The following is a 27,175-nucleotide window of genomic DNA, read 5'->3' on the forward strand; positions in this document are numbered from 1 at the left end:
ATGGCGGCGCCCAGCGGCCCGCCGCGGGTGGGGAGCGCCGGAGGAGGAGCGGAGGGTGCCTGCAGTGGTGGCCGGGGCGGGGCTTGGCCGCCGAGCCCTGTGCGGCAGCGCTTTGCATGTTTGCATAGCGTGATCCAGGCCCCGACCTTCCTTTGGGATCCCAGTATGAGCCACAGAGAGAATTCTCTGAATTAGATCGCCAAGTGTCGGAAGGGGGTTTCCTCAACGTTGTGAGTTTGGAGCTGGAGTGAAATCGCCCCTTGGCAAGGAGAGATAAAATGGGATGTGTTCTCGTGTGCTGTGTTCAAAACAGCATCACTTCTTCACTGGTCTTTATTCTCTCGCTGCCCTCCCCAGTTCCTACCATGGAAATTTGCTTGGCAACTTACTTCCATTTCCCTTGGATTTATTTAGGTACCAGACCTGTGAATTCAGTGTCTGGCCCTAACGGCGCATCCCAGCGTGTGTGGTTCTGTCACCGTGGTTTGGGTGACAAGCGACGGCAGGGTGGGCATCCACCTCCTCAGCCCCGTGTTTCCAGCAGGGAACTGTTCCAGGTGCCTCCGCTCTCCAGGAAAACCGGGTTTGTCTTGGCCCTGTTCTCCAGAGCCGGGCTCTGGGGGCCCAGGGCTGGGTGGGCAGGTTCAGGGAGAGACAACTGAAATGGAGGGCAGAGCACAGCGTCCCGGCTCCTGGTGACTGCGGGGTGAGGATGTCATCCTCAGGGACACAGCCGTGGGGGGGGATCAGCCGTGATGGAGCCGGTGCCAGCCCAGCCAGGCTGAGGGATGAGGGAGGTCTAATAAACGTCCCTGGCAGGGTAAGCCATGGGCAGAGCTGCGCCCCAGGACAGCCTCGACACTGCTGTTTTCACAGGGCTGATGCCAAGCTCAGAGCTGTGTCATCTGTCAGAGCAATTTGTTCCCAAGCAGGAAAGGAGGAGAAGTTGTTTTCCTGAAGGAACGGGTTGGCTGTGACCACAGGAGCAGCAGGGAATGGGATTTATCCTGGTGTGATCCAGGAGATGTTACGCAGGGCTGTGCAGGAGTAGCAGAACTCATCCTGGCACCACGTTAGCTTGCAGATTTTAATCCAAATCTTAACAGGCATCCTGCAGAAAGCCACGGGCACGTGGCTGTTGTGATGAGTGAGGATAAGCTCCCTGCTTCAGGTTTTATTGGTGTTTCCCTGTTTAATCCTCTCTGTGTAAAACCAAGGCAGCCTCCTGGCTGGCAGCGGGAGGCTGAGGCCACTTCTCTCTCTGTGTTCAATCCAGAGCCAGGTTCTGCAGTTCCTGGGCATGGGAGCACAGGTAGGACCTGGCTGGGTGCTGCCAGGGTTGATGTGGCCTCGCCAGGACCCTCAAAGAGCAGCTGGGGGGAAAAGCTCTTCCAGATTCAGGATTTTTACAACCCCATTTCTCAGCTCGGCAGCACCGCTCACACCGAGCCTCTGCCACGCAACACGCCGCGAGTCCTGCCGGGCTTCACTCGCCTCTGATCGCCTTGGGCCAGGGGATGCTGGGGCTCTGCTCCCGCGCTGTGTTGTGCTGCCCGGGACGTGAGTCCTGCCTTCACACGGAGGTGCTGCTGACGGGGCACTGCCTGCTCGGGGGCTCTTCGGTCCCCGCGGGAGTCTCCCCCCTCAGTGTCCGCCTTTCTTGGCAATTATTTCTTTCTGGCTTTAAAACCAAGCTGTTTTCCTTCCCACGTTAGCCCATGAGGCCCAAAGGAACTGCTGGAGAGCACCGTGGGTGCACAGCAATGGTGCGGAGCATCGGGCAGCACACAGGGAAGATGTGCCAGAACGGGAGAGTGTCTTGCGAGTGCTGCGAGGAGGTGAGCCCGCTCTGTGCTGCAGCAGGGAGGCAACAACGCACCGAGGCGGCCCCTTCGCTGTAAAAAGCGCTTTTAATTGTTAAACCTTACGGGAACGGAACCGAAACAGCCACAGACCGGCGCCGCCGGGGGGCGCCCGGGGCGCGCCATGGGGCGGTGCCGGCAGCGTTAGCGTCGCCGCTCGGCGGGGCGGACCCGGCGGCTCCCGGGCCCCGCAGCCGCAGTGGCAGCAGCGGGGGAACGGGCCCGGTTCCCGTCCCGCGGCTCCCCGGGAGGCTGCACCGCTCGCTGTCAGATGGGTCAGAGCCACCCAGACCCGCGGGGTGACGGGTAACACCGCCGGGACCCGCGGTGGGGTCACCGCATCAGGACAGCCTGGCAGTGCTCAAGGGCAGGTTGGACACAGGGGCTTGGAGCAACCTGCTCTAGCGGAAGGTGTCCCTGCCCGGGGCAGGGGTTGGAACTGGGTGAGCTTTAAGGTCCCTTCAACCCAAACCATTCCATGCTCCCGCTGCTGTCGCCATCCCACTGATCTGCCAGGCCCAGGGTGGTCGGTGCGTCGCCCGGGGTGCTGCAGGACATGGTGTTTGTCCCCGGGGTGGCACTAGAGAAGGGCTCTGCATCGCCACAGCGCTGTCATTCACTGCCCGCTCCCTCTGATAATACATTTCTCCTTCTGACCCTTTCAGGTCCCGCCAGTTGGTGCCAGGACCCACCTCAGACCCGCACAGTCCCAGGGCCACCATCCTGCCCTCGGTGCTGGTGAAGCCCAGCAAGGAATCATCACCAGCCATGCTCAGTACAATAACTTCGGTTTCCATCTCTGCACGGAGCAACTCCTCTTCCTCTGCTTTTGGAAAGGGAAGCACTTGCGGGTGAATTTTCTTCAGAACTCCGTTGTTCACAGAGAGTTTAAACCTGGATTTTAAAGCCTCAGTTTTGCAGGATCTCTCCAGACAGGAGGAAGTTGAGGATCCCACTAACAGCAGCAAGAGGGGGTCATCTGCAGGTTGGCAGCTCCTGCTGTGCCTGCTGCTTCCCCTGGGCCCGTGTCTGAGCAGACTTCCCACCAGGTTACTGAACCCTGGAGTCTGCCGGCAGGGACTTCCCTGGGTGATGCTCTGTGAGGTGCCAGCAGGGATTTACGTGTCTCCGGCACAAGCAGCCCCTGTGGCTGAATCAAAGCCTCTGCCCGAGCCTGGCTGTTCATGGGCCTTGTGTGTGTGTGTACGGGGGGTGGGCAGTGACCCCTTCCCCAGGGACAGCCCCACCGAGCCCTGGTTCCTTCCCACCGCAGGTTGCTGGAGGTGTGACCCGAAAAGAGGGAGCATGAACCCCCTGTGAACAGCACTGGTCTGCAGCAGGGAATGAGACAAACCCAGCGAGGTCCTCCTCATTTAAACAAACTGTAGGTGCTGTTTTCTGTTTGCCAGAAATGCGGGCAGGGGTCTGGAGCCAGCCCTGAGTGCTCGCACAGAAGAACTGAAGCTTTAGCACCCGCCTAAAGCCATTTCAGTTCCAGCTGACTGTGCGTTGCAGGGCATACCTTCACTTCGGTGGCTCAGGGATTGCAAACAGTGAGTCATAACTCCCTGGGATCAAAAATGCAGCTGCTGAGGCACCAGCACTGAGAAGTGTTGTCCAAGATAAGAGCAAAGCAAACCTCGCTGCCCACACACCCTTATCCTTCAAGGCTGAATATCTTTGTCACCGTCTTCAAAAACACACACTCAGAATTATACAGGCTTCTTGTGGTTGCCATTGATACGGGATTTGCTGCTTTTAGAGCAGACAAGAGGGGATTGTGAAAAGCTGTGACTTGGGAGAGTTGAGGCAGATGGATCCGGAGCTAATGTCTGTGCAGAGGTGGCTGGTGTTTGGGCAGGGAATCACTGCAGGGCATGTCCGTGTCCTGTGTCCCTCCCAGGGAAGGTCTCGGAACAGCTCTCGGGGCCTCTGCAGACAACCCCATGTCCTTTGCATCCCCGGAGCCTGGAGAGCACACATGGAGCCCCTTTGGTTCTACCCGTGGAGCTTCGGGACACCTTTCAGCACTGACTCACTGCAGAGGAAGAGGCGACGTGCGAGTCACCTGTCCCATAAAGTGTCCCACTCACAGCAGCCGCTTGGCACCAGGCTCCTGTCCCATGACACATCCCGGGTACAACAACATGACCCGGCCACCTCGGCCACAGAACTCCCGGTGCAGAGCTCACGTGGCTGGTCCACCCATGGCACAGGCTCCATGCACAGAGGAGTGGTGGCACACGACCTGCAGAGCGCTGCATCCGCCTGTCCCCAGCGCTTCAAAGCCACTGGTGTCATGAGCTGAGAGGCCTTGGGCACACCAGACCTTTGCTGTGAAGGCTTCAGAGCTTGGTAAGTAACAGTGCGCAGGCCCCGGTGCTGTGGTGGCACACTGCTGTAACAGAGCCTTGAGTCCTGAGGAAGGGCCGGGTCTGCCAAGGCTGGGCAGCTCTGTGCCGGCGCTGGGCAGCTCTGCTGGCGCTGGGCAGCTCTCTCTGTACCTATTTTTATACCATTCCTACAGTTTAAAAGCCTTTCAGAAATGTCGGTGTTCAGAGGGCCCCAGGTCTGACACAGTGACTGACTCACTCTGCCCTCAGGGCAGTTACTTCACTCCCTGGGTCATTCTCTCCACTTGAGTGCTGGAAGGATCATGGATGTGCCCGGCAGACCCCGGCGCAGCTGCACAGAAACCCTTGCTGCTGTGGAGCACGGGCTGTGAAAGTGGGGGTGCTGGGGGTGCTCTGCAGCGGGGGAGCCCAGCTGGGGGTCACCGCTTGTGTGACAGCCCTTGGGATTGCGCTCATCAGTAGGGTACGGGCGCCCCCGAGCCCCAGGGCCATGGCAAGTTCAAGTGTCACGGGGCAAAGGGGTGTTTGATGGGCTTTGGTTGCCACCAGCCCAGCCTACAGGTAACGGGTGGTGCCAAGTGGGTGAGCACAAAGGTGTGTGGTGCATCTCGCCCCACGGCCAGCAGCGTGCCCTTGGTTGTCCCTGCCTGCCTGGTCAGGGCCGTGGGATGGCCCCTGCTGCAGGACAGTGACTCAAAGCAGAGCAAAGGAGAGATTTGGATCTTCCCATCTCGGGCAGTGAGCTGGCACCAGCATTGCCACCTCCCGTGCCAAGGGGCTCACAGCTCGGCCGTGGGCTTGTGGCTGTTGAGCAGGGGAAGCTCTCAGAAGAGCCCTGAGCTTTGCAGCCCTGGCGTGGGGCTCGGGCTCCACTGCCTGCATTTAGACCCTTTATCAGTTGTTTTATGTTCACCTCCAGCAGCTGCATTTATCAGCGAGTGCAGGCGCTGGGAATGCCTCACACTATGTGCAACATCCTCTGCACCTCAGCACAGCTCGGGCTGGAGATCTGCCATGAGATAATGTGATTGCAGTTGCTTCCTATGGCTGGTATCTGGTGATCAACTCTTGTGTGGCTTTTTGCTTTCATGTGTTGGTGCTGTGTGACTTTGAAATCAGCTGAGGATTGCCAAGGTGAAAGCATTAGTGGATTACCGGGGTGGTGTTTGTGCCGCAGGCAGGGGTTAGGGGAGAGGGCAGGCAAAAGACCACGGCTGTGCTCCTGCCAGTGGGGATGCAGACGTGGTCCAACAGCAGAACATCTCTCGTGAGCAGAATGCCAGCGGGAGCAGGGTCAGTCTGCTCTGGACAAGATAAATCAAAGGAGGACAAAGCTTGGAGTACCAAAGCAAGACCGTGTGTGTTTACTGCACTCCAGTTCCCCTTTACTTCAGTAAGTTAGAGCATTATAATGACACTTTGAGGAAGCTGGTCTGGAAAGCCAGAGGTGACGAGGGAAGCGCGGCATCGCTGGCGGAGGGAGGAGAGCTTTACACAGGGATCTCCAGAGCTGTACAGCGCGGGGGGCTGCGGCTGCACCTGCCTGAGCACAGAGAAGGGTCCCAGGGCTGTGCCAGCAGCGAGGACGAGGAGCTGCAGGACTCCAGAGAGCTGAAATGTGCTGGGCAAGTGTCAGAGGATGAGCAGGCTCTTCCCAGGCTTCGGTGGCACCGGCAGCTGGAGGTGGGGTAGCTGTGGGGATGCATTGGGCGCTGTGGGGAATGTCAGGCGTCCACAGCTCAAGGCACTACAGATGTGCTAAGTGGTGACCATTCCCAAACCAGGGACCAGCAGGTGTTCCCGTATCCCGTTCACTCTGCCACTGAATGGACTAAGAGAAAGGGAGGGTCCCTTCTGGTCCAAGGACAACAGCAAAGAGGTTGTGTAAGACGTCATGTTTTATTGTCTCCAGTTCGATCGGGGAGGTCAGCAAATAGAGATTAGATGTCGCCAGGGAAGAAAAGCAAAGCAGGAGACATCCTTACTTCCTGGTTCAGAGGGATGAGTGCATGAAATAGGTTTGTTCTCTGCACTGCTGAATGTCATTAGACCTGTCACTATAACCTTGGAGATCTGCTCACCATGCGAAGGTCCCTCAAGGATAGAGAATGGATTTCTTTAGAGCAATGTTAGGGATTGGGAATGACGTGCATTGGGTTTCAAACTGATCCATTTTTATGGATTTTGGTATCATCAAAGAGTGGTCAGATGGGGAACCCCGTTTCCTCACAAGCTCCTGACGCTCGGCGCTGGGCCACCCGCTGCACCAGCAGCACGTGTTTGCTCTGGTGGGGAGGTGTTTGTGTGCAGGGGCCGGGCAGAGCACAAGAGCCACAGCTCGGTCCTTCCCTGTGCCACCTTCTCACCACTGTCTTGCTCCTTCCGTCCTGCCACAGCGGATGTAGCTCCGTGTGTGCCAGGAGGCAGGACCCGGCTGGAGGGCAAGGGCCCCTGCGGACACCGCTCCTCCCGAGTGCCAGGGCTCCAGGGCTCCGTCTGGGGCAAGGCTCACCCCACCGAGGGGCTGAACAGCCACTGCCTGGCACAGCTGCCGGTCATGGCACGAGAGGTACCGGCTGTGAGCTTACCCTCTGTGGAGGTGTGGAAGGGATGCTGTGGGATGGCTCTGCGGGAGGGAAGGGGGAATTTCACCCACAGCTTTTATTGCTTTTCATATTGCGCAGGAAGAAAGAAGAAAGGAAACGTTTTAGGCCGAGCGTGCTGAGAACGCTCTGTGATTCACCGTTCCTGTCTGCTCACAACAGCCCAGCACTGGGCTCTCCCGTGAAAGGAAATGGGCTGTGCTCTGCCCACCGCTGCTGGTGTGCCCACAGGGCTGATACTTCCCTCCCCATCCAAAGGAATCGTGTGTTTGGGAGAGTTTTCTCCATCGTTTCGCTAACCAAAGCTTTTCCTATTTTGTCCAGCCCATGTTTTAGCTGGGACCAGGTTCATCTGCAGCTCTTCACACCTAACGGGGCGCCTTAACAGCACTAATGAACGAGGTGTCGCAGGCTCCCCTCTGCTATGGGGCGGATCGAGAAGTGACACAGTCCTGCAGGGGGGAAATGAAGGTACCGAAGTGGCCATGACCTTGCTGGTGTCACGGGAGAGCTCAGCAGCCCTGGCTCCCGGCTGGGCACGCAGCGATGGCTTCACCAGCACACCCTGGTCACGCTGATCTCCAGCTGCTCTGTGAGCACCAATGAATCCAGGCCCGCAGCCCCGTTCCCCGGTGACACGCAGGGACCTGTCACCCTGCGCAGGAGGGGAGAGCACAGGGCTGACTGCAAACCAGTCCCGAGCTGCGGCAGGGCGCTGGGTGCTGCTCGCCAGGGATTTGTTTCCAGTGTAGCTGTACGAAGCTTTGGTGCTTTTCTCTCTAATTAGCTCTAAAAATACTTTTTCCCTTGGTTGCTTTCCTGAGCTCACTAAAGCCACAACTCACTGACTGGGCTCAACGCAGGAGAATGTTCAAGTAACTGCTGGATGATAAAATGAACCTGCTGCCAGGATGCTGAGCAGAAAACATGGGTTCTCTTGCACCTCAGTGGTTGTTATCCCATGGATTGAAGTGCCAGAGAGTTTATACAACCCCATTTTACCTGCCTGTGCATTGATCCTGGGACAGGTAATTGCCCAATTAACCAACTCATACCTTTAACTGTTGGATTTTTTTTCCCTGCCCAATGCTGTTGCTGTCACCTCACTGCAGATCAAAGCTGCAAATAAAAAGATGCCATGGAACAGGTTTGTGTCCTTGTGTCCCCGTGCTCTATCTCACAGAACCACAGACTGGTTTGTGCTGAAGGGACTTTAAAGCTCCTCCAGCTCCAACCCCCTGCCACGGGCAGGGACACCTTCCACTAGAGCAGGTTGCTCCAAGCCCCTGTGTCCAACCTGGCCTTGAACACTGCCAGGGATGGGGCAGCCACAGCTTCTCTGGGAAAAGTCTGTGCCAGCGCCTCAGCACCCTCACAGGGAAGAGCTTCTGCCTCAGAGCTCATCTCAGTCTCCCCTCTGGCAGGTTAAAGCCATTCCCCTTGGCCTGTCCCTACATCCCTTGTCCAAAGCCCCTCTCCAGGTTTCCTGGAGCCCCTTTAGGCACTGGAGCTGCTCTGAGGCCTCCCCTTCAGGAGCCTTCTCTTCTCCAGGCTGCCCCAGCGCCGCGCCCGTGGCGGGGTGCAGCTGCTCCCCGGGGCACCCGCAGGCCCGGGCCGCTCCGCGCGGGCTGAGCCGGGCCCGACCCGCGGAGCCAGCGCCGGGCGCGGCCTCGGCCGCACAAGATGGCGGCGACGAGCGGGCGGTCACATGACCCTCCGCCTCGTCCGCTGGCTGCCGGGCGGCGTGCTGACGTCATGGGCAGCGGGCGTGCCCCGTGACCGGAAGTTGTCGGGGGGGGAGGCGGAAGTGAAAGCGGGGAGGCGGCGGGGCCCATTAAAGCGGACGGAGGCGAGCGGGCGGCGGGTCTGCGCGGGCGCCGCGGCACACGCACCGGGTGAGGCCTGCGGGGCGCCGGGGCCGCGCTGCACCGCCGGGGGCTCGGGGCGCGGGGGGTGGGAAGCGGCTCAGCCGCCGGGCGCCGCTCGGGCCCCTCCCTGCGGCCGGGGGGGGTGGGGGCGGCGGCTGCCGGGACCCTCCGCGGGGCGGGGGTGGGGGGGCGCTGGCTCCGTGCGGCCGGGGCTTGCCCGCCGGGCCGCGGCGCCGCCCTGTGCCCGTGCCGGTGCCGAGCCCCGCGGAGCCGAGCCCGCCCTGCCCCGGCGCGCAGCCTCCCCGGAACAATGCAGCGGGCCGCGGGGGTCTCCCCGGGGAAAGGCTCCTCCGCGCTGCGCGGCCCGCGGGCCCTTCCCCGGCTGCGCGTTTCGTGAGGCCTTTGTGGGAGCCTCGGCGCCGGCTCGGAGCGGTGTCTCCCGCGGGGAGAGCGCCTTGGCTGCGACCTGCGGGGCCGCTGCGGCCTCCTCCGGCGTGTGGAGGGGCTGCGGGGCAGCCGGTGCCCGAAGGCGGCCCGAGCGGCGGGCTGGGGGTGCGGTGCTGCTGGCGGGGGGGGGGGTCGGGGGGTGTCGTTAGGAGGAGCCGGCGGCGCTGGGTGCGATGAATGTGACAAACAGGCGCTGGAGAGCCCGGCAGTTATTGCGAAAGTCACTCTCAGCGTGTGTAAAACCTGAGTCAGGTCTGAGGAGTGTTGGAGTGGATGTTGGAAGTGCTTTGGGTTGTGAGTGTATAATGAGGTAAATTAAGTGATAGATATGTTATTACTCTGCAGGTATATATAGACTAATAAATATGGAAATACATAATTGTTGTATTTAAGAAAACTGCAGTGTTTTCTCTGTAAATAGAGGGGTTATTTTAGTAGTAGAACAGCTGTAAAAAGGCTCCCTTACTCTACAGAGACATAACCTCAGCCTCCGAATGAGTATGTCTTACCTGGCAACCCCAAAGCCTGTGAGTTGGAGCTGGAATTCTCAGCATTATCTCCCTGAAAACTAACCCCCCAGCGGACAGGCAGAGCTGTTGTGATACGGACGTAAGAGGGGCTTTATGTGTAAACTGAGAACACATGGCAGAAGGAAGGCCTCCAACTGGAGGCAAGCTGTTCTTTGTTTGACAAGTGCCAGTGTGGAAGCTTGAAAGCTTCGAGTCCTTGCCAGTGGCCAGTGCCTCGCACGCTGTGTGTCCCGGCGGGATTGGGGTGGGGAAGCGGGGAGCTCTCGTTAGGAGGCTGGTCCGTAACCAGCTGTGTTGGGTGGCTGCAGGCTGCGGGGGCAGCGGTGCTGGGAGCTGCAGCCCCGCCGGGCTGCGGGAGCGTGTTCCCTGTTCCCTGCGCTCGGTAGCTGTGGTTGAGGTTAAAGTGGGTGGAGTCATTTGAATATTCCTTGTTAAATACGCGGAGCCTCCTTGGTGCGTTTAGTCAGGAAGAACGAGTGTGCTTGTCTCTTCCCCCCCTTCCCCTTGTGACTCCCGACAGCTGACCCAACACATGACTTGCCCTCCATGGGCTAATGAGTAGAACCCACCATGCCTGGCCTGAGCCCTCGCAATCCAAAGCAGCTCTAATGCTGCTCCTGTCAGTGCTGCCTTTCTTCCTGTTGCTTTTTTTTTCCTTTGGTGCTGTTATGTTAATCCTCCATTCCTGGTGTAGGAAAGCCCTAAGATGGGGTTAATCTGACCCCTCAGAAAGGGAAACTTTTGAATCCAATAGTGGCTTCTTGCTCTCTTAGCATACAGTGAGAAGTATAACTGGTAAGATGCAAGGCAGTAGCTGCATTAAACTTTCCTCTTCCCTGTGGTGTCACACAGTGGTCCATGGTCTCAAATACCTTACTAATCATAGAGTGGTTTGTGTTGAAGGGAGCTTAAAGCTCACCAGCTCCAACCCCTGCCACGGGCAGGGACACCTTCCACTAGAGCAGGTTGCTCCAAGCCCCTGTGTCCAACCTGGCCTTGAACACTGCCAGGGATGGGGCAGCCACAGCTTCTCTGGGCACCCTGTGCCAGCGCCTCAGCACCCTCACAGGGAAGAGCTTCTGCCTCAGAGCTCATCTCAGTCTCCCCTCTGGCAGGTTAAAGCCATTCCCCTTGTCCTGTCCCTACAGGCCCTTGTCCAAAGCCTCTCTCCAGGTTTCTTGTAGCCCCTTTAGGCACTGGAGCTGCTCTAAGGTCTCCCCTTAAGGAGCCTTCTCTTCTCCAGGCTGCCCCAGCCCAGCTCTCTCAGCCTGGCTCCAGAGCAGAGCTGCTCCAGCTTCAATTTCTGCAGCACCTTCTTCAAGCCCCAGTTCTCAGACTCTCCTGTCGGAAGGTCGTGCGAGTTACCTGTCGGAGCAAATCTCTGGCAAAGCTTGTCCTTGAGGAAACATGACAATTACAATCAAACCATCTGTGCTAAACTATAAATAGCTTTGTCTCTAACATGTATGGGATTTTGGTCTGACTTCTCTCTGAAAATGAGACTAGTTTATGCAGAATCTAACATTTGGCTGAAAACAAAATTGCTTGTGCTTGATTAGGGTGTGTTTTAAATGCTGCGCTGTGAGATGGTGTCTGGCGAGCCCCGGGTTGGGAATATGGGCTATGGAGCAGGGTGCTTGGATGTTTGCGTTCCCTAGAACTGGTGGATGTGTGGGCTCACAGATACGTACTGGTAGCTGTCCCTGCTGCTGTAATACAGCAATTTCTTCAGTATCAGAGGCAAACTGAGCATTTGAGAGCGCAGACCCCTCGGCTTGCCTGCTGCCGGTGCTCCCTCATGGCTGCTGGCCTTCCCTCAGCTGTGCCCCGAGCTGCTCTGAAGCCTTTGTTGCTAGAGCCTGAGGGACAAAGATGCCTCTGCAGACGTGCAGTGATTTAAAGCTTGCTGCCTTGGTGGGAGGGAGTATGGATGACACCTTCCCTGAGTGCTGAACGTGGCTGAGCACTAGCACCTTGTAGCTGTCGTCTGACAGCAGCTCCGCACCCTCCAGATGCTGGAGTGCTTCATCCCTGCACAGCGCTGCTTTGATAATTGCGGGTTAATTGCCCGGTGCGTCGCAGCTCAGTTGGTTTCCCCCTGCAGCTTCCCAGAATGAGCCCCTGTAGCTGGTGCGTAGCAGTCTGCCCTCGGCCGTGCTTCAGGTGTGGCCGTGAGGGTCCGTCCTGCAGTGCAGCGCAGGGGCGCGCTGTGCAGCTGCGGTGGGTTGGTGTGGGTAGTTAGTGCAGCACCCCCGTTCTGCAGCCCGGGGCTCTGCTCAAGAGCGTCTTTCCCTTTCAATGCCCTCGGCTGTAGCTCCCGGCCGAGCCCAAGGGCAGGGCTCCGCACGGGAGCAGCACCGGCGGGTCCCGCCGCGCTCAGCGCTGCCGTGCTGGGGTCGTGGGGCGCAGCGCGGAGCCCCCGAGAGCTGCGGCTGCCTCCGCCGCGCCGGGAGATGCGCCCTGGTGGGTGATGTCATTGTTGCTGTTCCGAGCCTGCTGCTCCTCCTCCTCCGTGCCGGCAGCGAGCCCTCGGCCGCGGTGTCAACACCGCTGCTGCCTCACGGCCAGCGGCGGGGGAGCGAGCTCCTCAAGGCCACTGGAGTGTGTTGATTTACTGCTGCTCCCGAACGGCCTTGACTTCGCTGGGGAACCTGCTCCCCAGCCCGTTTCACAGGGCAGAGAGCCCTCCCTCCCAGTTCAAAGGCAGCACACCCCTCCCGAAGTGTCAACTTGTGGCACAGATTTGGATTTTGTATCATTGAAAGGCACTTGAGTGATTTGCTTTTGCCTCTCTATAGCTGCTTAAATGCCAACCTAAGGTGACTAACTATCTAACTGCACTTGCATGAGCTTCAAGCAGAAATTCTTAAATCCACTAGGTCTTTATATTGTCAATTAAGAAGACAGCGTTTCTCTGGGGTCTGTCCTGCGTGGCTGCGCACTGTAACTCTGGTTGCTCGGCAGGCAGGCTGGGCTGGTGAAGTGGTGCAGCAAAGCAGAGGCAGGCAGCAGGAGCTGCCTTCGAGGCTGCTGGCCTGGAGTACCTGGGGCTGTCAGTTTGTCTGGACCCTTGATCTCTCTCCAGCTGGGAAGCAGCATCCTCCTGAGAGTATCCTGCTTGGTGCTTGTCTCCCTCGCGTGGGCTGGGTCATTGGCTCTGTAGCCTGCTCTTCCTCTCGGCTCCCAGACATGGACCATGGTATCTGACGTCCATCCTGGCGCAGTGGTACCGTGTCTGGAGCTGGAGCAGTGAGCTGGTTGTAACTGAGGCGTGCCCAGGCCTGATTCCTTCCCCCCTCACCAAGAAGATGCAGTTCACCACTCTCTGAAGCTCAGCCCTCTCCTTGTGGAGCTTCATCAAGAGGACAGCTGAGCTGGTAAAGTACTGGTGCAGGATCTGTGCAAGAGGTATGAGGGCACGAAGCATGAGTCTGAAACTGAGTATCCACAGTAGGAATTCCTTGTTAGACACTGACTCAGCTGTCATGGCAAGCTACCTGTTCCGTTCCCATCCTGGGACTGAAATACTCGTCCTTCCTGCTCTGCAGACTGATTAGCATAGTAAGAGGGATTGAGTGTGTGGGATCAGGAGTCGTGCTCGCAGAGCAAGGCTTAGTTCTTAGATTGCAGCCTGTCCCTAGAGGAAGCCTCCTTTCTAAAGACTCATTCCTGAGAACAGGACCTCCTGGAAGGGATGTACGGGACTAAGGTGTTTGCCATTAGTGTTAGTCTTGTCCTTCTTCTCCAGGTCTACTTGTCTGATGGTAGATCTCCCATCAGTATTTGTTCTACCTCTTATATCAAGCTCCTGGTGTTGAAGGAGAGACAATACTCACTCTCATTTGAGTCTCGGGTGTGAGGTACAGGGTCTGGCAGGGCTCCTGGGGGCTATTGCTTGACTTGAAGGCCTGAACCTTGGTCAAAGTCTCCCTTCGGTCCCTTGTTTCCTGCCCAGCCTCTGGGAAGGTAGCAGCCAGGAGCAGATAAACAAGGCTTGCAGATAAACAAGGTGTAAGATCGGTGCTTTGCTTACCACAGCAAAGGTTATCTAACTCCTCCTATTCGTGCTTCTGAAACTGAAAGCATGACAGGAATGTGTGAAACCTTAGGAAGCTGGAGACAAAACTAGAAATTAATGTCCAAGTACTTGAAAAACAGAGTCAGATGTGGTAAAGATCTGACAACTTCCCTGTTTCTTTGGGGCCCGGCTAACTTGTGATGTTTGGAACTGGCCAGCCTTGAATTCTGGACACACAGATTGCAACCCACCCGCTCCTGGCACTGTGCTTGGTTTGTAGGCAGGGGTGGGCAGTGGGGGGGCTGGGTGGGGGCTGCTGCGCTGCCGGGTGCCAGGGCGCTGGCACACGGCTCTGTAAACCCGGCTCTGTGGGCACTGTGCGTGTCCAGCCAGTGTAACTTGCTTCATTTGAGGAGATGCACCTTTATTATATACATGTCCATCATCATGCCATGAAGTGCCCACCCAATTCCCATTCCTCATGGCATATGGTCATTTGGGCAGATAAGGCCGCAGCACAGGCACTGTGAATGTGAGGAGTGGTCTCTGGGGTCGTGGTGGTGGTTTAGGGAGAAATCCCCCCACTCATTTTACCCTCCTATGGCAATCTGTTAGTTAAGGACATTGGGATGTGTGTTTAGTCTCACCACTTAACTACATGTTCTTGTTTGGGCTGATTTAGGACCAGAGAAGCTCCTCTGGCTGTTTCCTTTGCAGCTCTTTACCTATTTCTCAGACCTTATCAACAGGAGGAAGGCCCATGTTGATTTGAGAGAACACATCTGGCCCTCTTGTTGCAGCCTTCCTTATCTTGAGAGTCCTTGTAGCCTTGTCCATGACTGTCTCTATACACAATGAAATACTTGTTCAATTCGGTATCAGTTCCCCACTTTGGAAGTAATCAGCTATTTCCCTGATTACTTCCACAAGTGTTTTGCTATTCCCCTCTTTGCACATCCTATACAGACACTACCCATTAAAATCAGTGTTATTAATTGGGTATCAGAGGCATGGCAACATGGAAGCTATCCTGGTAGAGCCGAAGCGCTTTGCGTAGGCAAGGCCCTTAGTCAAGACACATGGCTTGTTGCCTGGAGTCTCCCAGCAGCCAGCAATGTGCTCAACTCTCCTCCCACATCCTGAGATTGTCTCCCCCAGGGCAGAATAGGGGAAGTTGAGCTTGCTCTGATAAAGGGGGAGGGGTGTTAAAGCAAGCATGCCCGTGCTTGTAGCAGCTTCATCCTTGGGGAAAATCAGCTGGGAACTACCTGAAATCCTGTAGGGATTTACAAAGGAACTGCTCCCTCCTGGGAGGCAGGAGCACAGCAGGACTGAGTCTTCAATGACAGCATGAGCCTCCAAAAGAAGAGTAGCTGAAGCTCTCCAGACACTTGCTGTCAGCCTCTTGGGGCTCTGTGTGTGTCTGCCCGTTCCTGGGAGAAAGGTACCCTGTGGTATCAGGGGCTTCAGCTGCGGGAGGGACTGGTGGACTTAAGCTCCATGGCTGGAAACATCCAGCTTTCCGTGGAGCTTCTGGGTATGGCTTTCCCACAGAGCTGCCTCCCTATCACCTGAAGGCTTCCCCTTCAGCAGCCCTGGCTTTGCCTGGGAATCCTGCTCTTACGTGTGGCATCAGCTCTGAGGGCCTTCCTGCCCTCCTGTCCTGCACACAGCTGCGGTCTCCAAGTACCTGCTGTGGAGGTGATGGTGATCCTCCTCAGGCTGATGAGGAGCAAAGTGATCCATCCAGGATGGTGGTCCCACATCACAGGGGACACCTCGTGCCCTTCCCTCCCTTTGGCTCAGGGTGTTTGTCACCTCAAGAACCTACATGTGCCGTTGCAGTCTTGGGCTGAGCAGCAGTCAGGGCAAAGCAGTGTTCCTGTAGCCAGAAAAAATGACCTCCAGACCTTTCCCACTGCTCTAAACATCCTGGTGGTCTGACTAACCGCGCAGAGGTGCATCTGCCCTGCTCCTGTGAGCAGATGCATTTCTGTGCTTGTTTTGCTCCCACTTTCACACCATGTAGTCAGATCAACATGATACCTCCTAAAGAGAAGGTGGCTGCTCTGATATCTGAGCCGGGAGAGATCAGGTTCTGAGCTTTACACCTTCGTGGACATCGGGGTGGGGACTGGCCCTGCCCAGTTTAACCTTCTCCAGGGCAGAGTCACAATTCAGCCAGCTCTGGTCTGGAGGAGGGCTGGGAGGTGCAACAGGGCTGTGCATCCGTGAGGCTGGGACTGGAGAACTCGCCTTGGGAACCTGGCTGTGAGCCTGCCTAATCCCTCCTGTCAGTGCCTCTCAGGAATGCAGCGCCCCTCGTCTGAGCTCTTGGAGCTGAGCTGGGACCTCGGGCAGGGAGCCCCCTGCTCACATGCACGTCCTGTGGTTCCACTGCAGCCGTGGCTCCTGCCAGCGGCATTGCCTCTGCCTTCCCTCTGGCACACTGGCCATTGGCATATCTTCTTCCAGGGAGCTCCTGGAGCCCTTTCCCAGAGCAGGGATGCATCCTAGAGCCTCCAGCAGGGGACTGAGGGTATGAGTGAGGTAAGCTAAAACCTTGTTGCCACTCAAAGGAGCATCTTCCCCAGCACTGGCTCTGCAGCTTCCTTGATCACACTGAGAGCCTGTTCTGCTCACAACTGTTCCAAAGCTTTTGCTTTCCAGCTGGTTTTCCTTCATGCTGCCTCATCATTCTCCTTTTAGCACTGCACTGTCTCGAGAGCACGTTGTCCAGGAGCAGGATGCAGCAGAGTGTGTGTGGTGGGCCTGGTGTCATCTCCACCCGGTAGCTAGCACACCGACCACGTCAGCTGCCTGCTGGCACCCTGTCACACCACTCTGGGTCTGGTGCTCGCGTTGGAGCAGCCACTGAACTCAGTGGCAGCATGTGGCTGAGCTGAAGCTGCTGCCTGGTTCCTGAGCTTCATTTGGTCCTAGAGCAGCTCCTCTGGCACTGGAGGCTGCGACTCCACCCTCACAAGGAGGTGGAAGCCTACTGCAGACAGCTGTAGTCTAAAAAGCCAATTCCTCTGGGATACTGAAACATGCTTTAAGCTTCTATTTTGATCTGAGCCATGTCAGTGTGCGAGTGAGCATCTAAAGCTCTAGGCTGTTCTTCAAGAAGGTAAAGCTTTTGGCTGAGGGCTCTGGGGTGGGAGGCGCTGGACGTACCTACACCCGACAACTCGCAGTATCGGGTTTTACACAGGGTATCACAAATTAACTCAGAGCTGTGGTGGTTCCTGCCTCAGGGGGCTGGCTGGGGAGGGCACCGAGTGGTGGTGAGGCTGCAGGCAGCAGCTCGCTGCTCCTCCTGAGGAGGGAAGGATGAGCCCCGCTCAGGCTCTTGGCTGGGCACCAGCAGGAGGGAATATGTTGGTTAGAACAGCAATGTAAATGTGTGGGGAGGAAGGAGGTGGAAAGCAGTTTGAGATGCTGCTGATAGAGCAGCAGCTCCAGCACACCCTTCTACGGAGCTGTCACAGAGCCTCTTGCCAGCTGCTTCTGGTGTGGGTTTGCTTTGACTCTGCTCTGTGGTGCTGCAGTGGGGCCTGGAGGTGCCTCTGACCCTCCTCTGGCTGCAGGGGCTGGAGGAGCCCACTGCCCTGAAAAGCAGCTCACTTACAGAGAGCAGTTCTTGCAAGTTGTCAACCCAAATGGCAGGATGCTGCTGATCTGCTTGTTAGGCCCAAAGCCAGCACATGTCCCCAGTGAGTGTGAGGCTTCCCTAGCTGGGATCTTCCAGCCAGCTGGGAAAGCTGAGCTGCTGCTGGAGCTGCCAGGCAAGTGGAGGGCACTATCCTGCTGGTGCAGCCCTGTCAGCGCAGGGCACCTGCTGCTAAAACCGTGTGTGTCTGGAGCAGTCAGTGTGAGGGTGCTGTGTGCTTGTTCTGCTTGTGCAGCACTCCGGTTTGGTAAGGAGTCAAAAATAATCAAAGGCAGGTTTATTTCTGGCTTCTTCCTTAAAGGCAGCCTGGCTCCTCTTAAGCCATGTGAAAGTACCAGCCCTGCTGATGGTCCTCTGGCTGGTGCTCAGCTCTTTCCCACCTGAAAGGACAGGGCTCGGCTCTGCTTGTGGGCTGTTGTCACTCACAGGAGGATGCCAGTGGGGGATGTTTCTGGTCGATACACGCTGGTCTCAGGTGGGCATTCCTGTTGAATCGCTCAGGCTGTCACTTGGAGCTGTGTGTTGGCAGACACCCTGGTAGCAATGGCTGTGTGACCAGTAACCACGCTGCTGCTGTCAAATTGTGTGGGCAGAATGTGTCCCGCTCCACCTCGAGCTCCTGCTGCGGTTGGAGGTTGAGGCTTCAACACAGGGTGCTGGGCACTTGGGCACGGCAAGCGGGGACTGTGGTCCTGGTCAGCTCATGGTGATCACAGACTGCGCTTCCTCGGGATGAGGCGTTTTCAGGGAAGCTGGACTGGGGCAAATTCATGCGTCTGCTCAAAGCCTCAGCTAAGCATGGCTTGCTGAATCGTGGCCATGTGGCAAGTGAGATGTGCCTCTCTGTTGGTGATGCTGTAACAGGGTAAATGGCCAGTGGCCTCTCACTTCAGTGGCTGCAGATCTAAGCAGACACAACCCCCTGAGGTGCCAAACGTGCCGGGGAACTTGCTGCTTTGGGGAAGGAACTGGTTTAATTGGACTGAGCTGGGTCTGAATCATTCTTCCAGCTTCAGTTTCCTTGAAGAAATGCAGAACCATTGGAGGGGGGAGGATAAAAATAGCGCTTTGGTGTAGTACAGAGACTGAGTGTTTTGCAGCTTCCCCCATGCGAGAGAACAGTGAGCAGATGTGGTGTTTCTCTGTCAGAAACACACAGAGCTGTATTTTGGGACAGAAAGTTCTCCCCGTGTTCAAGCGTGGCTGTCTTTGCTCTGTCTTTGCACTGCTGAGCCCACTGCAGTGCCTGGTGTCCCCTGCCGGGGTATTGCTCTGTCCACGTTGGCTTTCTCATGGCTGAGGGTTGCTAAAAGCTCCTGTAATGTAGTGAAGTGAATGTCCTGCTTCTCCACAGCACCCAGAGCAGACCTGCAGTGCTTCACATCCACATGTGCCCTTTTGTGGGAAGCTCCTTACCGTGGTGCTGCCTGCTGGGGCTCTGTGTGCCACCCTGAGCTCAGCTCTGCCTGGCGCTTGCTTACCCGCTGCTCTGTGCCCTGTCAGCCTGCTGTTAGCACCCCGCAGAGCACGCGAGGGGCAGGCCAGCAGCCGTGCTCAGCCGGTGTCTAGCACAGGGCGCAGATGGCATCTGGTAGATGCAGGAGCAGAGGAGTCCTGGTCAATGTCCCAGTTCTTTAAGCCTCTGCATAAACACGCTTTGGTCCTTGGTTGGGATTGTGACCTGAACTGTTCAGTTGCAAAGCTGCAAGAGCAGGGACTGCCCCAGCAGTGTGCCAGCAGGTTCCGGGCTGGCCTGGGGGTGCTGCTGCCTGGGGAGCTGTTGGCTTCCATGGAGGTGGGATTCCCCCCAAGGCTGCCTGCTCTCATGCTAAATCGCTCCATGAGCAACTTACAGGGTGTTCCCAGGATAGCTCATCTGAGAGACCTGGTGGGCCATCAGTGCCCGCTCCTGCTCTTTGCTTCGACCAATGTAATTAATATTAGAATGTTTGCATTGTGACCTGGCACACGTGCACATCCCTAAGGAATCCCTTCCCATCCGTTTCTGCTTGGAGTTAAAGCAGCTGACCTAATACAGCAAGTGAAAGGGTGGTTGAAGTGTGCTCTGAAGCAACAAGGGAGAAGCCTAATGAGATCTGGCATAGGCTTTATTTCCTCTTCTTCTGAGGAGCTGTAGCAATGTGGAGCTTCATGGGACAGTTTGGCTCTTGCTTTTGGATCAGTAATCCGGTAACACTTGAGGGTCTGATGTTAGGGGTTCTCCGTGCTGCTCCAAGGTGGGATTGAGCATGCTGTCCCAGGTTTAATCTTATGAGAGTCAACATGGTGTTACTGGCTTGCTGAGAGGGATGGGCATTAAACATTGAGTAGAAGGTCTCCTGTCAGAGGCAGCTGTGTCATTGCTTTGGCACCAGTTAAGCCAGGAGGAGGAATGATGGTGGCCAGTGTCCTGGGTGATGGGAAGGTTCTGCTGGCTCCGGAGCAGGGTGGGCTGTGTCTGAGCAGCCATGCAGGTGACCTCGCTCCAGGAGACTTCGCACAGTGTAAACCAGGACTGATGTCTTGGATCCCATCTTAACAAACAGGTTTTTCTTCGTGGTACCTCTGCAGGAGGAAGTGTCTGCTCAGCACTGCTGTGGGCCTGGCTGTGGGCCCTGAGTGAGCACACTGCCATCTTAAGGGCTTGTGGGGCTCTTGCAGGATGCTGCTCTGGAGGAATCATCCCAAGGATACAGCAAGACAAGCTGTATGTAGAGCGCAAAGTAGTCCTGGATGCACTGACTCAGCACTATCACAGTTTTCATCTCGGCTCAAGCGGAGCTTACTCTTAGCACGGGGGAACCCTGCACATCCTGCAGCTCAGCGTAGCTCAGTAGTGCTTCTTGCAGGTGTGACTGGAGAGGCTCCCCATGTGAACTAACTGTCCTCCAGGTGTTCAAACTTGCCCTGTGAGCTAAAGCTGTGTCCTCCTTGGGCTTCAAAGCAGCATTGGTCACGCCTAGTAGATCAGGGCTGGGAACCTCTGGGCAGTGTTCACTGCTGGCCCCTGCAGGACTGGAGTTCCTCATGTCTCATGGCCCAAACCAAATGCCAGGCTGGGGCAGCTCCTCCTGTGCCATGGCTCATATCCGTCGCATCACTGGGGTGGAAGCTCAGTGTCTCACCTGAGCAGTGTTGATGAGGGGGTAATAGCCCGTCATGCCCGTGGGGTGGGTCAGTGATGACAAGAGGCAGTGTCAGCTCTGACTCTGCTTCCTCCCTGTCTGCAGGTCTCTGCTCACCTCAGCTGCTTCCCACGCAATGAGACTTGACACAGCAGTTTCTCCTCCCTTCACAGAGGGACTTGAGGCTGTGTTGAACTTTGGTGCTAACCATCCAGTGTGATTTAGTGTTGTAATTCAGGGCTCTGCAAATCCCTCCCTGAGCATGAGAACTGATGCCAGCATGTCCAAAGCTGCTTGGGATACCAGGAACCAGTGAGCTGCAGCAGCCAGTGGCAAGTGATACTGTAAACACAGGGAGAAAATAGAAGCAGCATGTGCTGGGTTCTGGGACAGTCTCTTCAGGGTGAGTCGTTTTCCTCTGTCCTGAGGAAAACAGGGGACCCTCACACTGGACCTGAGCCTGTACAGATGTGTTCATCACAATTCAGTGCACACAGCTGTCTTTAAGCTGTTTCAAAGCTCTGCTCACTTGCTGCTTGCTCCATCTGAGCTGATTGTGCTGCAGAAGTCTGTGGCTTGGCTGTCACAAGTGGCACTTGTGCTACGTGCTTTGAAAACGCAGGAGGTGCAGTCTGCTGGAAGGAGCTGACATGGGCTGTTCTCCCCATGGCCATAGAGGAGACAAGCTGTAGTGTGGGGGTCTTGGCAAGAGCAGAAGCAGATTAAATGGGGTGTTTATCGGGGCTGTGACCACTCTGAGCTGGCTGTACCTTGGCCAGGTCCAGGCCTGGTCCGAGGGGACCCCTGGAGCAGGGGGATTGCTGAGCCTTGGGAAGGAGAGCTGTTCCTGCCTGCAGAAGCTGTCCTGCGCAGGCTCTCTGGTGTCTGCTAACACCCCCTGAGGGACAGTGTGAGCAACTCCTCATGGTCTGACAGCAATAGATGGACTGTTGTGGGGTTTGTCACTGCAGCCTGGCTTGTCCTCCCCGAGGGGTGAGGTGGCACTAGTTCACATGCTCTCAGCAAAGCCTCAGTGTCTGGCAGCACTTGTAGTTCAGGTGTTCGAGTGGGTCTGTGTGGTTGTGTAGCCACTTCAACCAGAATGCATCCTTGGGCCTCAAGGCTTTCACAAAGCACAGCTGCCACAGGAAGCTGCTGCTTCTCAGCTGAACCTGGAAGGTGGGGGAAGCCCCTTTTTTTCCCCTCTATTTCTAGTAGGAAACTACTGAACAGCACAAAAAAGCTTAAGTGTGGTATTAGACACGTCTCTGCTTACGTCTCACTTAGTAGCCTGTGTAAGAACTAGCCTGTGTTGGGAGCTGGTGTGTGTTACTTACTGCTCTACCTCCAGCAAAGCTAAGGGAGGTGGCTTAGGCTGGTAAACCCACACAACAGCCTGGAAATAGGGGCCCAAATACACTTGGTGCTGTAAAGGACAAGTGCTTGGCTCATTTACCTGTTGGTACTCAGTTGCTGCTGCTGGTTGGACATGGCCCTGCCTATGAAATGGGCAAACACATGGTTAGTGCCCAAGTGTAGCCTTGAATTGATGAGTCTGGTTTCAGGAGCTGCTGGTTCCTGGCTGGGAGTTGGGTTTCTCAGGCTCCAAACCTGGTGCTCTCTGCCTGGAGGAATGACATGCTCATGGTGTGTGATGGGACTGTTCCTCTTCCTTTCCAGTGTAAAAGATGACTTCTAGGAAGAAAGTGTTACTGAAAGTCATCATCCTTGGGGACTCCGGGTAAGTGGAGGAGCCTTTAACCTGCCAATCTGCATCTGGCTCTTGACAAGGGGGAGCCTGGACGAACGTGCTGTGAGAGACCAGCATTGCCCAGGGGAGAGATCGTACGGCCCCAAGTAGCCGTGCTGCCTTACAGCTTTAAGAACTCATCACTGCCCTCTGTCCTGAATGTGTCCCTGCAGTTTGATAGCTTGAAGTCCTGCCACAGTATTGAGCAGGGAGATGCAGCGGGCAGACCTCTCCAGCAGCAGAACTGGAAAGCAGAGAGGATGGCCTTTCTGCAGGGAGCATGTGTGGGGTTGAAAGGGGCATTTCACTTAAAACAAACCCAAACTGCTATCAGCAGTCTCCAAACCCTGCCTCTGTCAAACATAGTTTGTATGGAGCCATCTGCTCGGCTCCTGTGGGACCTGGCCCCTTGGAGCGAGCAGCTTTGCTGTGTGCTGTGAGCAGGGAGGCTGCTCCCTGTTGTGGGTTACAGGCTGTGCAGGCTGCAACCTGACTCTGTGGCATGAGGCGTATTTATACCTCCGTGCCTGGCAGGCTGTTCATCAGGGAGTGCTCCCCAGCCAGAGAGGGGAGGTGAGCCCCAAAGCTGGCTCTCTGGGGGGACCTCCAGCTCTGGCTGCCTGGCAGATGTGTATTGAGCTGTTCCCAGCTGAGGTTCTGTTCCTCCACCTCCTCCTGCAGAGGCTGAAGGTGGCTGTTTCTGGTGGGTTTCTCTGGGGCACTTCATGTTCTTCCAAAACTGCCCCGTGATCATGATGTGATGCGTGCTCCTTACCAAGGGTCACGTTGCTGATGGGCAAACAAGGTTTCTCAAGATGGTAATCCTTTTTGTCCTCAGGTAGCTGATGCTCTTGCTCAGCGTGTAGCCTCAGCATCTATTGCTATAAAAGCCCCTTCTTGGGTGTGTTTCCCCTGTCTGAAGGGCCAGGAGGCTGTGGTGGAAAGCAAAGGGCATGGGGATGTTCTGTTTGGGGTGGTTAATTCGGGCACTGTTGTAGAAACAGCCTACATGGTCTCTTTTGTTTTTCTGTACAGGGTGGGAAAGACATCACTCATGAACCAGTATGTGAACAAGAAATTCAGTAACCAGTACAAGGCCACGATAGGTGCAGATTTCCTCACAAAAGAGGTGATGGTGGATGACAGGCTAGTGACAATGCAGGTAAGGAAAGGAGAGACCCTGCTCCCTGCTGCAGGGGCTGCCTGCCTGCACAGACAACTGCCCCAGTGCAGCCCCGGGCAGTGCACACGGTGTGAATCCTGTTTGCACTGAACTCCTCTGGGCTCTACAGGTCTGTGCATGGGCTGAACAAGGGAGGGCAAAGATCAGTTTGGGCTCAGCTGAGAGCAGCTTTGCCAGGCCCAGTTTAAAAAAGCAGCATTTGGTGCTGTCAGTAAACTAGATCTTGTCAGAGAAATTCACTTCCCTGGTGGAAAGGGCTGGGAAAGGACTCCTTAGGGCAACTGCTCATGCTGCCCTGAGTCCTGTGGGTATAGTGTCAACCTGCCAGTCCACTCATGTCTCTGGTGTGTGAAGCTTTCACCTCTCTGTGGTGAGACTGACTGCAAGGCAGCAGGAGCCCTGTTGCAGCCACCAGAGGAGTGTTTGGGCTGTGCTGGTGCCCAAGTGCACCCAAGCACTGCAGGCAGGTCACTACTAACCCTAATACCTCCATCCTGCTTGCCCAGAGCAGGGTTATTTACCTTGCTGAGGCTGGACACAAAAAGGGTGTTAAACACCTATCTTTAGAATAGGGCTTGTGGCTCTTGATTCTTAGTGCCTCCAGAAATTCCCAGGCCTTCAGGAGCCTGTCTCTGGCTAGCTGGGGGCTATAGGTGCCTGGTGGGGAGTTTCGCAATGACTGCCCCAACTGTGGACTGGCTGTGTCAGAGCAGAGCTGGCTTATCTGCCCTGTCTTTCGCTCCAGATCTGGGATACAGCAGGACAAGAACGATTTCAGTCTCTGGGAGTTGCCTTCTACAGGGGAGCAGACTGCTGCGTGCTGGTGTTCGATGTCACGGCCCCCAACACGTTCAAAACCCTCGACAGCTGGAGGGACGAGTTCCTCATCCAGGCCAGCCCGAGGGATCCCGAGAACTTTCCTTTTGTTGTGCTGGGAAACAAGATTGACCTAGAAAACAGACAAGTGAGTGCTGGGACTGAGGGGCCTCCTCTGAGGAAGGTGCTGGAGCCGGAGACCTGGCAGGAGCGCTGGGGGTTATCTGAGAAAGGGGGTGGGAGGTGCCTGAGCGTGGCTCGGCTGCTCGGTGCCACCAGGGAGGTCTCTCCTGCCTGGATAGGTCAAACCCTGCACGCAGCATGCTCCTGCCCACTGGTGGAAGGATTGCAGCAGCTTCGCGGGGAGATGCCAGGACAGGAGCTGATTCTCCTCCTCCAGAAGGGCTGAGAAACCCCTATGGGAGCAAGTCCCTGCTCTGGGCATGCCTGAGCAGCCTGTGCCGCTGTGGCCTTCCTCAGGTGTGATGCTCCTTATCATGGGGCTGAGTGTGTCTGGTGGTGGGCAGCGGCCTCCTGTGCTCTGTATCAAGGCTGTAGTCCTGATGAGGCCAGAACTGCTGCCTTGGAGGGGTTGGGTTTGAGGGGGCTCTGGCCTTGCCCTGGGAATAAACCCCCTTTCCTGCATAGCTGAGGGTGGTGATGCTGCTCTCTGTCCACCCAGGTCACCACAAAACGGGCACAAGCCTGGTGCTACAGTAAAAACAACATCCCCTACTTTGAAACCAGTGCCAAGGAGGCCATCAATGTGGAACAGGCTTTCCAGACGATTGCACGAAACGCACTTAAACAGGTATGGAGGGGGCTGGTGGGGGCCCTGTGCCGGTCCTGCCCACTGAGCTCTGCTGCTTTCCAGCAGCTTCCCCAGCTGAGGACGGCTCCGTGCATGCCAGGAGCTGCCTGCAGAGCCGTGGCACCAACTCCTCCCTTCTCTCCCCTTAGGAAACCGAAGTGGAGCTTTACAACGAATTCCCTGAACCCATCAAACTAGACAAGAACGACCGAGTGAAGGCTTCTGCGGAGAGCTGCAGCTGCTGAGGGGAGAGGCAGGGGTTGAGCACAGTCCTTCACAAACGAATATCACACTTAGGCCTTCAAACACACAGCCCCTCTCCTGTGTTTAAAACGAAATTAAAGATATCTCCATCTCCAGCTGCCAAAACCCCCCCATCTCCCATGAGCATCTGTGAGCCCCGCACCCCAGAGCTCACCCCCCACACATCCCATCACACTTCACGGTAACAGACCTTTCTCTTAGTTTAAAATGGAAACTCTTATGTATGTTTGGAACTGAATTGAATTCCAGGTGTCCAAGGGAGAGAAACTGTTTACAGGTAATCTGTGTAACAAGTTCATACATTTTTAACTGTCTGGTGTTTTCCCCTGTGAAGGCTGCAACTGGAAAGGCTGGTTACCTGTAGTTCATCGCAAGCTCAGCACTCAGTCCAACTAGGTTGAGTTTTGTATGTATCTCTGTTAATGCTTGTTACTTTTAACTAATCAGATCTTTTTACAGTATCCATGTATTATGTAATGCTTCTTTAGGAAAAATCTTATAGTACATGTTAATATATGCAACCAATTAAAAATGTATAAATTAGTGTAAAATTCCTGAATTTACATGTTCAAGTACTGAAACACAGATTGTGTAGAAAGTGAGGAGGACACTTGTGAAATGCAGTGTGGTAGTGGCACAGTCCAGAGAGGCAGTATTCTGTACAGCAGAGCTGAGCTAGGGAAAGCCTCCTTGTCCTGAGGCCGGGAAGGCTTCGTCTTCTGGAAAATCTGTCTGGCTTCCTTGTATCTAAATTCTCAGATTTGCAGCACAGCGTTGATATGCACACTGGATTATTGGATTTAAAATTAAATACAGCTATGAAATGACCTCATTTGTTCACCTCCCCTACTGCTTAACTGCTAACATCCTGGAGCGAGTGTGAGAAGGAGCCAGAGCTGAGGTGTCCCGGGGGCTCTGGGTGCTCTGGGTGAAGCACCTCTCCCACCGGGGCTGTGGTAGCTGTTTCTTGATGAACGACCTGGACACTGAATCTTCCCTTTCTTCTTACTGACTGCTAATCTGGATTTTTGGTATGGAAAAACTTGGCAATCTAGTCCCTTTCCTCTTCCTTTCTTCCTGGTATTTGTTCTTGCGTTTGTAGCTTGCTTAAATGGAGCCCTTCTACCTGTTTTCCAGAGGTCTACATTCTAGTACGTAGGCTGAGCTCTTATGTAAAGAGACAAACATGATGCCAATAAACTTAACAAGAACAAACCTTCTTGTTTACTCCTGTTTCTGACTCTCTTTTTTTTCCCTCCACTAACATGTCTCTTTCCTCTGTCTCGTCACCATTTCAGCATCTCAGTGCCTGCTCATGGAAGGATGTTTTTGCTTCCTCCTTGCTATTGAGTCTCTGTCTTCCAGATGTGATTCTTGCTCCCTTCCTCTCGGAGGGGTTGTGAGGAGCAGGCTGGGCCCTTCCTGGCCTCACCAGTTAAGGAAGTGAGGCCTTGGCCTACCTTAGAGCCAGGTAAGGACCTTTCCTTGGTCCAGCCTAGTCAGGGTTAAGCCTTTAATTTCTAGGTGCTGGGCATGACCTGCTGTTGGCACTCACAAGGCTGAGCTCACTACTCCTGTGCCTGCAGGAAGATGGAAAACAGAAATGAGGCCAGTTATTTCAAGAGCCTGCTCACAGTCTTTGTGCTCTATATCCTATTTTATGGCTTTGTCCCACACACTTCTCTCACTTGACTGGGCCTTTGCTGTTCACATCAATTTCAAATCACTGCTCTGCCATATCAATGCGTGCTGGTGCTATTGCATTCCTCTGCATCAGTTTGAAAGGCTCAGACCTTCTGCCCCTCTCCAGCTAAAGTGTTTGCTGTAGATACAGTCCTGTCCCGGAGCATGCTGAGCGGGGGGAGGAATAA

The 27,175-nt window shown here is 55.7% G+C and overlaps 1 protein-coding gene and 1 long non-coding RNA gene across 2 annotated transcripts; both read left to right on the forward strand.

Moving 5' to 3' along the window:
- Positions 1-67: 67 nt before the first annotated feature.
- Positions 68-7,967, forward strand: LOC115614348. Its single transcript, XR_003993688.1, has 3 exons — positions 68-1,838; positions 2,528-4,217; positions 7,144-7,967. It is a non-coding gene; the product is annotated as an uncharacterized LOC115614348 (long non-coding RNA).
- Positions 7,968-8,594: 627 nt separating this feature from the next.
- RAB7A (RAB7A, member RAS oncogene family) lies at positions 8,595-26,531 on the forward strand. Its single transcript, XM_030501062.1, has 6 exons — positions 8,595-8,714; positions 22,161-22,221; positions 23,266-23,392; positions 24,159-24,377; positions 24,912-25,040; positions 25,190-26,531. Exons 2-6 carry the CDS (start codon positions 22,169-22,171, stop codon positions 25,283-25,285), a joined length of 624 nt encoding a protein of 207 aa, XP_030356922.1. The 5' UTR covers positions 8,595-8,714; positions 22,161-22,168; the 3' UTR covers positions 25,286-26,531.
- Positions 26,532-27,175: the final 644 nt, after the last annotated feature.

Source organism: Strigops habroptila, chromosome 11 (genome assembly GCF_004027225.2).
Source record: "Strigops habroptila isolate Jane chromosome 11, bStrHab1.2.pri, whole genome shotgun sequence".
NCBI lineage: Eukaryota > Metazoa > Chordata > Aves > Psittaciformes > Psittacidae > Strigops > Strigops habroptila.